The sequence below is a fragment of the Grampus griseus genome (assembly GCF_964374135.1).
Source record: "Grampus griseus genome assembly, chromosome: 3".
NCBI lineage: Eukaryota > Metazoa > Chordata > Mammalia > Artiodactyla > Delphinidae > Grampus > Grampus griseus.
Window position 1 is genome coordinate 166,190,303 of NC_139019.1, and position 12,636 is coordinate 166,202,938.

Here is a 12,636-nt window from a genome sequence, read left to right on the forward strand (position 1 = left end):
AATTCTCAGACGAAACTTCTTTTTTTGCATAGAAAAGGAAACGGAGGCCCTTTCCCCCACTGCTCACCGGCATGTGCCGGAATCGCCGGGTGCGTGAAGGACTCGAGGACACGGGGCTGGAGTCAACGGACCCTAAAGGCGGAAATTCTTTACCTCTCGAAGAAAAATCACGAAGGCTGCTTTGGAGGCTTTTGAAGAGGGGAGCACAGGATGAAACCTAAACGACCCCGCGGAAGCGCCCTTAGGATATTTCGCCGGGGCGGCCTCTGGACCTGGCCGTTCCGGGAGGCCCGGAGGCCGCAGCGGAAGTGAGCGGCGTAGGCGTCTCTAAGCTGACCCCAGGGCGGCCCGGGACAAACTCGTTCTAATTCCACCTTCCATTTGCTTCCCTCTCCTACGCGCCGGCCTACCGGACGCCAGATTGGGCCGAACCACGACCAACCGGAAACTGCTCAAGAAACACCCAGCCAGCAGCGGAAGAGACTGCGGCGAACGAAGTTCGCTACTTCCGCTTCCGGCTCGGGAGGGGTCGGAAGAGGCGGGGTTTCCGCGTTGGCACCGCCGGCCACGTTCGATCCCTTCAGGTGGAGAAATTCTAGTTTTCTCTGGCGTGGGTACAGATGGGTTCCGGGTGGGCTAGGTGCGGGGGCTGGGGACCGAATGAGCCCCAAAGACAAGGTTGAGGCTGGAACCAGTCCTTAGATGGGGCTGCTGGTGGGGGACGCAGTCTGTTTCTGAGGCGGGGTTGGAGGTGGGATACGTTTTGTGCGTATTTAGATCGCTGAATACTGGCGCCTGAAGGGCGTGGCTGCGGGCAGGGACCCACCCCAAGCAAGCACATCAAAAGGTCTACGTGCCTCTCGCCTCGTTCCTAGAGCCATAACAGTGATTTTCCCATATCGATAATCCTGCCGATCCATGAAGTAGTCTGTCTCCTCCGGTCAATTCCACAAGGCAGGACACAGTGCTAAACTCAAATGCTGTCCCCTGCATCAGGGGGGTTTTTCATTGTTGTTAAATCAGTAAGCAATCGAAGACAGCATTACGTTTGCTAGACCTCAAAACTACTTGGCACGTAAGATTTAAAGTTTCCCCTTTCTTTTAGTAGGGGGTGGGGGGATTGCTTGTAGCTTCGTAAAGTCCCAGCCTTTATACTTAATTTTTTTCTTTTGGTCTCTTGTGTTTCCCTGGTTTTCTTTATTTCTTTTTTCTTTAGATATTTACCTGCTAAGCTCCTGGTGGTCCCGAGTGACCCCTGCTGTGAGCAGTGGCCTCCCTTTCTAGACTGTCCCTATCAACCTCAGGGGGACTAGAGTCTATATCCAAGGTGGGGGAATCCTTATTTTGTAACAATTTGGTTTTCAGGAGGATGCTCTTACATGTTGATAGGCAGCGGTACTCAAGAGAGCCCAAGCACACTGACCAGGAGATTTATAAACTGATTTGAGTTGAGAAACCTTCTGAGGTTTCTTGGGAGCAAGAACAAAATGTTCCTTCCCCTTTTCCTTTTTCATTAAACATTGAGCCACCAGTCTCTATGGATGAGATCCCTCATATCCCACTAGGTTGGAAATCACTACAGAAGCAAAGCAAGGCACAACAGAGAGATAGGTGAGGGCTGCTGGTGTCTTTGGTGGGGACAGCCACTGGGGAACTACTGATCTCTTTGTCTGCCACAAGGGATGTCATGGAGGAGATCTCTCTTGGTGTTGCAAGGAACATCATAACTAATATGGTGATGAAGAAAGGTAAGTTGTTTCTGGTTGTCCTTAAAAATCTGTAGGCATTAAATGTTATCCACTAGGTCAATAGCTCACATTTATATCAAGTGAATTAATGAACATTCATTATTAGGGGGAAAAGGATAAACACTATATAAGAATGAAAGGACAGTTTACCAGAAACATATAAAATGACTACATTTTTATGCATCCAGTTATACTGCCTCAAAATACAAGATAGAATTTAAAAAACAATCTGACTACCCACAGTCATACTGGGGCATTTTAACATACCTCTCTCAGTAAAGGGGAGATCATGAGATAAGGTTTTTAATGATACAGATTTTAAAAACACAATAAAATTTATCCATCAGATATACTGAAAATCTGTTACACCCAACAAATTATAGAATACACATTGTTTTCAACTATACTTGAAGGATTCTTAAAACTTGACCATATGAGATGTATCAGTTGAGACTGAAATCCACTGAAACAGACTCTTCCCACAAGAGTGTTAAACCAGTTAGTTTATTTTTTTCATGTTACAAGAAGTCCAGAAATAAGCAACCCATAGTTGCTTATACATAGCTAAATAATATGTCCTTATTATATAATCAGTAGTGTATAACTGTCATCCTATTGGTCTATTCTCTAGGAAAAAAGAAGAGATAAGACAAAGGGCAAATGGTAAAGTGAAAACGCCAGATGCGATGCTCCCATTTCCATGGAATTCTTTAGAACCCACAAGCAGTGACCTCTGCCTCCTTTCTCATTGGCCAGGACTGTGGGCTCATGGGCACTCACAGCTACAAGGAAAGCTGGGAGATGAATCCTTAAGAACTGTCCACACTGCTAATTTGAACACAGTTGTATTGTTACTTGAAAGAAGGAGGGGAGGAATGGATATTGGGACAGCAACTTCTTTTGTCTCACACATTAGGCCATGTAGCAAGTCTCTAATAATTTTCTGTTTGAATCTATGTCTTATAGAATCTGTGTCACGAAGACCATGCATTCTGTGCATAATGTAATTAATTTAGAAATCTATAACTAAAAGATAACTAAAATATGCACAGAGTCTGCACATTAAAATATATATTTCTAAATAACCTGTAGTTTGGTCCAAGACATCTTGATGAGAAATGGACAATATTTAGTACTTAATTACAATAAAAACATTATGTATCAAAACTTTTGTGATGTAGATCAAGGGGAATTTAGAGTGCTGTATAATCTTTAATACTCATCAATTAATGAGTTGTCACACTTTAAAGATTAAACACTCACTGATAAATACAATCACAGAACCATAACATTTATAAGGTTGGTCCCAGTATAACGTGACTTAAGAGTTGTGCCTGAAGGCTTTCTAAATTGGTCACAATAGGGTTTCTCTCCAGAGTGAGTTCTAAAATGAGTGAGATGTGAAGGACCTAAGGCTAGCCTGTAGTCATTTCATTCATATAGTTTCTGTCCAGGATGTATTCGTTTGTGCATTATAAGGTTAGTGCTGGTGCTGAATGCTTTTCCACACTGAATACATTTATAGGGCTTCTCTCCTGTGTGAGTTCTCATATGTACCCTTAGGCAAGAGGAATTCCTAAAGGCCTTCCCACATTCTTTACACTCATAGGTTTTCTCTCCAGTGTGAGTTCTCTTGTGCACAATAAGATAAGAGCCTGTACTGAAGGATTTTCCACATTGATTACACTCATAAGGTTTCTCTCCAGTGTGAGATCGTGTATGTTTCTTAAGGGATGACTGATCAATAAAGGATTTCCCACAGTCACTGCATTCATAGGGTTTCTCTCCAGTGTGTGTTCTCATATGTTTCTGAAGGGATGAAGGAACAGTGAAAGCCTTGCCACATTCCTTACAGTCATAGGGTTTCTCTCCAGTGTGAGTTCTTTTGTGCACATTAAGATGAGAGCTCTGGCTGAAGGATTTTCCACAATGATTACACTCGTAAGGTTTCTCTCCAGTGTGTGATCTCACATGTTTCTTAAGGGAGGACTGAAAAACAAAGGCTTTCCCACAATTGCTACATTCATAACGTTTCTCTCCAGTGTGAGGTCTCACACATATCTGAAGGGACAAGGGGCCAGTGAAAACTTTCTCATGTTCATTACATTTTGAGCTTTCCTCCACAGTACACATTTTTTTGTGGAAACTAAGGGAAGATCTTTTTCCATAGTCACTGCATTCACAGAGTTTCTCTCCAGTAGGTATTTGTTCATGTACTGAAAAGGAAGAGTGTAAGTTGAAGGACATAAGATGTTGATTACACTCAGAAGATTTCTCTCCTGTGAGAGTTAAGTGTTTCCTAAGGGATGACTCTTGATTGAAAAATTTTCCACAACCGTTAAATTCAATAATTTTCTCTCCAGTGTGAGTACTCACATGACTCCTAAGAGTTGAGGGATGGCCAGAGTCTTGCCCATATTCTTTATATTTGTTGCATTTCTCTCTCTTGCAATATCTTGGACAAATAAGGTGACAGTTCTTTCTAAAGAATTTTCCACAATGATTAAATTCCATTGGTTTCTCACCAGGGTGAGTTGCTGCCTACAGAATAAGGAATCAGTGGTGACTAAAGGCTTTCTCACTTTCATCACAGAGGAACTCACTCCCATGTGGATTCTGCCATATATATGAAGCATATTATTATAACTAACATTTTTACCATTTTCAGGGTGTGTGTATACATTTTGCGCTATTCTTTCAAGTTGAAATAGCTGAATACTCTTCCCAAGACCCCATGGTATTCATTCCCATCAGAGGGCATCCTAAATATAGTTTTTCTAGTCATGTGTGAAGAATGAATGAATTATTTATTAAATACTTAATAATTGAATCACATTTAAGTAAATGTTTACTTTTTGATATTCTCTGCAAGGCAGCAAGTGTTGAGGTAGGTTTGGAAATTTCTCCAATTTTATGGGATTCATAAAGGCTTTCCTGAAGCAGCTTTCTGATGAGTGAATTCCACTTGCCTCAAGTGTCTCCCCTTGTTTGGGTGCTGCTGCTGTTTTAATTCCTTGAAATTCACAGAGTTCTCCCATTCTAAAAAACCAGGAACCATTTCTAGTGAATCTCACCGTTTTTATGCCATTGGAAGTTTTTTCCCCAGGAACATTCTGTGTAAGAATTGCGTCTTTTGATTTAAGTTGAGTATCCTGGTCTGAAAGTGAATGGGGAAATTTTTTATAATTATTGGGAGAAAAAGTAGGGATGAAAGAAAAAAGGAGTCAGGCACCCTATGGATTTGTTTTCAAATAATAACACTAAATATAGGAGGAAAATGTGAAAGAGAAGATGCAACCAGTGACCAGAGAAATTAATTTAGGAACTTGGCTCTGGAAAAAGATGCCAATGATAGGGACAAGCAATGGAAATGAGAGGTATTTTACTAAGGATTCTGGAGGCTTGAGACAATAAAAGAAGGTATTATCTGGAAAGCAAGTGGGGAGAACTGAACAAAAAGTATTCAAGGAAATGTGAAATTGAAAGAGTAATTAAAATAGTTTTTCCTTTGAGACCAAATGGAAGTATGAATGAATGGAGAGATGGTGAAAGAAGGAAAGCTCATGTAATGGCCTCTGCCTTCTTTCCCACAATGACTGACATTCCCAACAGTATCAACCCTTGCAGGCTGTGGCTATTCCATACAATGACCCCTTTCTGCCTGGGGCTCACCTCTATAAGCACCTTGGAGAATTCGTCTCTGCTCTGGTCTCAGCTCTTCCTGCTCCACCTCAGTGAACAGACTGTGTTTGCAGAGATGATACCCTGCTCATGGGGAAAGACACATGATGTGGGGAGACTGTGAAGGAAACAAGAAATCTTTCCACAAAATTGATTCCAATACTTTGGTTTTAAAGGATTCTGAAGATAGGCAAGTGCAGCTTTAGGAGAAGCAAAACAATCAGATTATATAACTATTTCACAGGGCCCCAAAACAGACACGCATACTCCTTGTCCCACATGACCTGACCCTTGAATTCCAAGCCCAAGATCTGCAAATTACCTAAATTTTTTAAGGATCGAGAAAATACAATCAGTGCATTTTCATGGGAAGCCACAAGACTGCTCCACAAGGGCAGGAACCATCCATTCTGTGTTTACCATGTACTGCCATTCTTTTCACAGTTGCTGGAACAGATATGTGATGAAGAACTATTACGTGTAGGAACAAATGAATACGAAGGAATGAGGTCAACTTTACCCACTGAGGCTAGGTTCCTAAAGTTCTCCAGCATCACGTCTCTGTACAGGATTTTCTGAGCAGGGTCCAGCAGTGCCCACTCCTCCTGTGAAAAGTCCACTGCCACTTCCTCGAAGGTCACCGAGTCCTAAAACATCACATGTACACAGGTTCAGCCAAGGACCATCTCTAACTCTGAACCAGAAAGATGGCGAGTGAGGCTGACAGGACTTGGGAAGGAGACCCAATGTGTAGGAAGCTCAGACATGCTTCAGAGGTCTCATTATTTGACCCAAGGCTCAATTCTTGGAACTTTCCACTTTTGTCCTCACTCCCTGGACCATATCATCCAGCAGCTTAGCAGCTTTTCTAACACAGTGGAACTTATATTTCCACAACTAGGTTGTGAGGAATCTGCCAGTCTTATTGAAGATCAAGACTGAGCATACTGCAGAATGAGAAAAATAATTAGTGAAAAAAGTCTTTATTTTCCTTCATGGCACCCAGCAGAATATGGAACTAATACTCACCCTGGAGGATTATCTGAAAAAAAATTAACAAATGTTGAGGCCTTTCCTAAGACATCCTCTATCTCCTATTCTGAGAAGCCCAGAGAACTGGGGAAGCCTAAGGCCAGCCTGCCTGGGCTGTGAAGCTGTGGGTCATGGGCAAGAGATGTATCCTTTAGCAACAGCAATGCTTTTTTGGAAACAATAACTTCCCACATACCTGTGACCAGGTTGTCAGCAATCCTGCAGCCATTCTTCCTCTTGTGTCTCCCTCCTGGCCAGGCTCCTGGACTGGAGCATGCAGACCTAGAGAAGAAGAAAGAAGCCATGAGAGTCTTGACCTGACAGATATTCAACACTTACAGGCCTGGAAGCTTCCTCACACTAGCTTTAACAACGCACACACAAATGCACACATATGCACATATACATACAAACCATACAGTACAGATTTTATCTCCCTATCCAAGAACAGTTAGGAATGGGAATACTGTATGTACTTATTGTTATTATTATTATTTTGTGGTACGCAGGCCTCTCACTGTCGTAGCCTCACCTGTTGCGGAGCACAGGCTCCAGATGTGCAGGCTCAGTGGCCGTGGCTCATGGGCCCAGCCGCTCCATGGCATGTGGGATCTTCCTGGACCAGGGCACGAACCTGTGTCTCCTGCATCGGCAGGCAGACTCTCAACCACTGAGCCACCAGGGAAGCCCTGTATGTACTTATTTTTTTAACTTTTCCCTAGACTGAACTACCAAAAATGCCTAGAGTCACTCACAACTCAGGAGCAATGAGCGCTCTAGTGTTAAAATTCCTCAAAATGCCATCTGTCTGTATAAGAAACCAGGACTCCTTTGGCAAATAGCTGAGTCCAATATGGAACAAGAAATGTGCAAGATGAGCCTGGAACAGCTTATACCAGAAAGCAAGGAGCCTACCACACAGGAGAAAACTTAAAAAGATTCCCACTGGCTTAAGATGGAACAATTTAATAAAGAATAATGACTACAATCAGTTGAAATATACCAAATGTAAAACAAAGCCATGAGTATATAGTGTTACTAAAACAACCCTCAATGGTCACTATCGGAGGTGGCTAGGATATAATTTTGTTATTCTGAAAATTCGTGAAAAGAATCAAGGCTTCCCTGGTGGCTCAGTGGTTAAGAATCCACCTGCCAATGCAGGGGACGCATGTTCGAGTCCTGGTCTGGGAAGATCCCACATGCCACGAAGCAACTAAGCCCGTGTGTCACAACTACTGAGCCCACGTGCCACAACTGCTGAAGCCTGCGTGCCTAAAGCCCATGCTCCACAACAAGAGAAGCCACCACAATGAGAAGCCCACGCACCGCAAAGTAGAGTAACCCCCTGCTTGCCACAACTAGAGATAGCCCGCACACAGCAATGAAGACCCAACACAGCCAAAAATAAATAAAATAAATTTATTTAAAGAATGTAATTAAAGACTCAAATGTATCACCACGCTCCCTCCTTTATGAACAATATTTTATGATTACCAAATAGTTGCGATAAGGGAAAGCTCTTTATAGAATAATCATAGAAACTTTATTAGGAGCTTCATTTATTATGAAGAAAATGCTAGAATCAGAAAGTCACCATTCTGCAACCACTAGTAAATTAATGGACCTAGGCAATGACAAGAAATGGCTATTAAAATATTAGATGAAAAGTGAATGGGGATGTTTATTTTCAACTTTTAATTTTGAAATTATTTTGAAAAAATTTCAAACTCAAAAGTTGTGAGAATAGTGTAAATATGATGAACTTCCCTATACTCTTTATCAGTTGTTAAAGTTCTATCACATTTGCTTTCTTTCTCTCTCTGTAGGGGTGTGTGTGTGTGTTTCATCAAGAATGATATTGAGACGAATCTACTTGAGAGGAAATTGCAGATGTCATGACTCTTTTCTCCTACATTCTTCAGAGTATCATAGGAACTTAGAACTTAGAACATTCTCTAACACAAACACAATGATTGAAAGCAGGATTTAATATTACTATCTATCATACAATCCATATGCAGAATTTTACCAACTGGCCCAATAATGTCCTTTATAGCAGTCACTTTTTAAACTTCCCATCCAGGATCACGCCCTCAAAGTATGTTTCTTTAATCTTCTTTAATCTGGACCAGTCCCTCAGCCTTTCTTCATCTTCCCAGGTTTGAAAAGTCCAGGCCAGATGTTTTACAGACAGCCTCAGTTTTGGTTTGTCTGTTGTTTTCTCATGATTAGATTCACAAAGTTCATTTTTGGATGATGTATTATGTGATTGATGCTTGTCCTTCTCTGCATCACTTCAGGAGGCTTATGATGCCAGTCTTGTCTCATTATTGATATTAACTTTGATCACTTGGTTAAGGTGGTATGCATGTTTCCCCATTAAGTTACACTTTTTTTCTTTTGTAATTAACAAGAAACCTGAAGGAGATAATTTAAGACTAAGTACATGTGCTGGGGAACTTTATAAAGTAAGATCAAGCTGACACTGGGACCAACTGATAAATCTTAACATATCAAAAGAGACAACTGGACATCATTAGTTCTGATATGATGTAACAAAAAACAACACCAATTATAAAATATTTTTGCCAAAAAAAATCCTAACAAATCCTTTAATTAGCAGTTTATAGAAGAAGGGTAAGAGGAGACAGAGGACATGTTAAATGATATTATATACAGGACATAACCAGACAAATCCAGTTTGGAGGAGAAAGAGGAAGGGAGAACTCTTCCTGATTAAGAGACTTAAGAGGTGTAACAATCCATTGTAAAGTGTGGCCCTTAGATCTTGATTCGAACGACTATAAAAACACATTTGAGACACGTGGTGTTAACAGAACACAGACAGGATATTAGACGATATTGGTAAAGAGAAAAGCATCCTGGGTTTCGGAACCAAAAAAAAAAAGAGAGAGAGAGAGAGAGAGAAAGCAGTTCCTAAAATGCAGGAGCTGACCTGGTACTCTCAGCTAGGCCTTGCTGTTGTGATGAGCTGGCCTGAAACTCACAGTAAAGTCTGGGTGTTCTCTTGTTCAACACCCAAAACAGCAACAAGACAAGGTCACTCTGTGACCATGATATATTGAGACAAAAGCAAGAACACTCTGTAACTGTGTTTGAACATGGACAAAATATAAACATTATTTACACCTCAGAAATGACCAAACATCCCCCTTTTCTGGCTAATATGAGTGACTGCTCCATGTTTATCAATTATAATTTTAGCCTCTGTATAGTTTTTCCCCTTTGTAGGTAACATTTATTAAGATGCCCAACACAGAATAATACCCTTGCACCCTACAACATCCAATCCAGAACTCACCCCAAAAGCACCTAATACGAGCCCCAATTCTTTTTTTTATAGGTTAGAAAAATGTGTGAGTTTTTTGTTTGTTTTTTTATATTAAGGCTTTGTAGTTGCATTTACTAAGTTCCTGGTTTCAGCTGGCATCTTAAAAATATATCCCTTTAAGTTATGATTTTAGGTTCTCAATTGACAAAGGTCAACCAGACAATGACAAAGTCTAAAAAATGCCCAACATTGACAAAGAAATTAGTTTGAAAACTAGAAAATCTGCCTTCAAAAATAGCTATTTCTACCAAAGTGGACAAAAGGTATTGTTGTTGGATTAAACTACAATTTTATTTTAAATATCACCATCCCTCGGGAAATACCACTATAGCTTGAAAAATCACATTCACTTACAACTCACACTCTTGATCCTTGAAATGACATCTTATAATTCCGATACGCAGTATGCTTCTGAGTCAGTAGTTTTACCCTGAATGCCCTTTAAAGAAACCTTTTCAATGTTAAAATGATGTATGACTTTTTATTATACTAGCCAATTTGCTAGTATGTATATCAAGAGCAATGTTCCCCCCTTTTTCTTTTCAATATTTATTTATTTATTTGGCTGCACTGGGTCTTAGTTGTGGCACGTGGGATCTTCAATCTTCGTTGCAGCATGTGAGATCTAGTTCCCTGACTAGGGATCAAACCCAGACCCCCTGCATTGGGAGTCTTAGCCACTGGACCACCAGGGAAGTCCCTCTCCTTTCTTTTTTAAAAGTAATTTTAAAATTTATTTTAATTGAGATAACAATGATTTATAAAATATAAGTTTCATGTGTTCAAAACCAAAGTCCTTAATAAGTCTTTTCTAACACTCTCTTACTGAGATATTCCACAGTTCACCATTGTGTGCATTCTGTCTTGCTGCAGTAAGTAATAAATCCAACTTGTTTAACTCTGTGTGCCCCTGGTGGTCTTCAGCTAAAGACCACTGATAACATCAAGAAATACTGTTAATTTGGGGGGTGTGATAATGGTGTTGTGATAATGCTAAAAATGTCTGTTAAAAGTTTATGTAAGGGCTTCCCTGGTGGCGCAGTGGTTGAGAGTCCACCTGCCGATGCAGGGGACACGGGTTCGTGCCCAGGTTTGGGAAGATCCCACATGCCGTGGAGCAGCTGGGCCCGTGAGCCATGGCCGCTAAGCCTGCGCATCCGGGGCCTGTGCTCCGCAACGGGAGAGGCCACAACAGTGAGAGGCCCGCATACCGCAAAAAAAAAAAAAAAAAAAAAAGTTTATTTAAAAAAATTTTTAAATTGAAGTACAGTTGATTTACAATGTTGTGTTAGTTTCAGGTGTACAGCAAAGTCATTCAGCTATGTATGTGTGTGTATACAGATATATATATATACACACACACATATATATATTCTTTTTCAGATTATTTTCCATAATAGGTTATTACAAAATATTGAATATAGTTCCCTGTGCTATACAGTAGGTCCTTAATTTTTATCTATTTTATATATAGTTTTGTGCATCTGTTAATCCCAAACTCCTAATTTATTTAAATTAGGAATTAAAAGTTTATTTTTATTAAATAATTGTCTTGTCAACCCTCAGAATGGGAGAAAACATTTGCAAATGAAGCAACTGACAAAGGATTAATCTCCAAAATTTACAAGCAGCTCATGCACCTCAATATCAAAAAAACAAACAACCTAATCCAAAAATGGGCAGAAGACCTAAATAGACATTTCTCCAAAGAAGATATACAGGTTGCCAACAAACACATGAAAGAATGCTCAACATCATTAATCATTAGAGAAATGTAGATCAAAACTACAATGATGTATCACCTCACACCAGTCAAAATGGCCATCATCAAAAAATCTACAAACAATAAATGCTGGAGAGGGTGTGGAGAAAAGGGAAACCTCTTGCACTGTTGGTGGGAAATGTAAATTGATACAGCCACTATGGAGAACAGTATGGAGGTTCCTTAAAAAACTAAAAATAGAACTACTATATGACTAAACAATCCCACTACTGGGCATATGCCCTGAGAAAACCATAATTCAAAAAGAGTCATGTACCACAATGTTCACTGCAGCTCTATTTACAATAGCCAGGACACGGAAGCAACTTAAGTGTCCATCGACAGATAAATGGATAAAGAAGATGATGCACATATATACAATGGAATATTACTCAGCCATAAAAAGAAACGAAATTGAGTTATTTGTAGTGAGGTGGATGGACCTAGAGACTGTCATACAGAGTGAAGTAAGTCAGAAAGAGAAAAACAAATACCGTATGCTAACACATATATATGAAATCTAAAAAAAAAAAAAAAAAGGTTCTGAAGAACCTAGGGGCAGGACAGGAATAAAGACACAGACGTATAGAATGGACTTGAAGACACGGGGAGGGCGAAGGGTAAGCTGGGAAGAAGTGAGACAGTGGCATGGACTTATATATACTACCAAACATAAAATAGATAGCTAGTGGGAAGCAGCCACATAGCACAGGGAGATCAGCTCGGTGCTTTGTGACCACCTAGAGGGGTGGGATATGGAGGGTGGGAGGGAGACACAAGAGGGAGGGGATATGGGGATATATGTATATGTATAGCTGATTCACTTTGTTATAAAGCAGAAACTAACACACCATTTTAAAGCAATTATACTCCAATAAAGATGTTTAAAAAAAAAAAAAAAAGAATTGTCTCGTAAGTCTCTTGCTCTGTAACAGTTCTCCTTCTTCTTTTGCCCCCAGACTGGGTTAGGCTGGTTGTATCCTTATGATATCCTTTTCTTTTAGAGATACAACTCAAATTCTGGGTGAAATGACATGATGTTTGATATTTGTTTTAAC

The 12,636-nt window shown here is 40.3% G+C and overlaps 1 protein-coding gene and 1 long non-coding RNA gene across 2 annotated transcripts in view; one reads left to right on the forward strand and one right to left on the reverse strand.

Annotated features, from left to right (window-relative positions):
• The first annotated feature begins 540 nt into the window (after positions 1-540).
• Positions 541-3,956, forward strand: LOC309821110. The gene is made up of 4 exons (XR_014296569.1): positions 541-584; positions 1,217-1,327; positions 1,681-1,748; positions 2,380-3,956. It is a non-coding gene; the product is annotated as an uncharacterized lncRNA (long non-coding RNA).
• Positions 3,957-5,845: 1,889 nt separating this feature from the next.
• The window catches only part of LOC309819970 (zinc finger protein 558-like), a gene marked incomplete at its 3' end in the record, with an annotated part of 29,274 nt that continues 22,483 nt past the window's right edge, over positions 5,846-12,636 (reverse strand). Inside the window, exons 4-5 of the mRNA XM_082650398.1 lie at positions 6,658-6,743; positions 5,846-6,076 (exon numbers count right to left, since the gene is read on the reverse strand). Coding sequence (XP_082506524.1) covers positions 5,846-6,076; positions 6,658-6,743 — 317 coding nt within the window. The remainder of the gene's footprint in view (positions 6,077-6,657; positions 6,744-12,636) is intronic.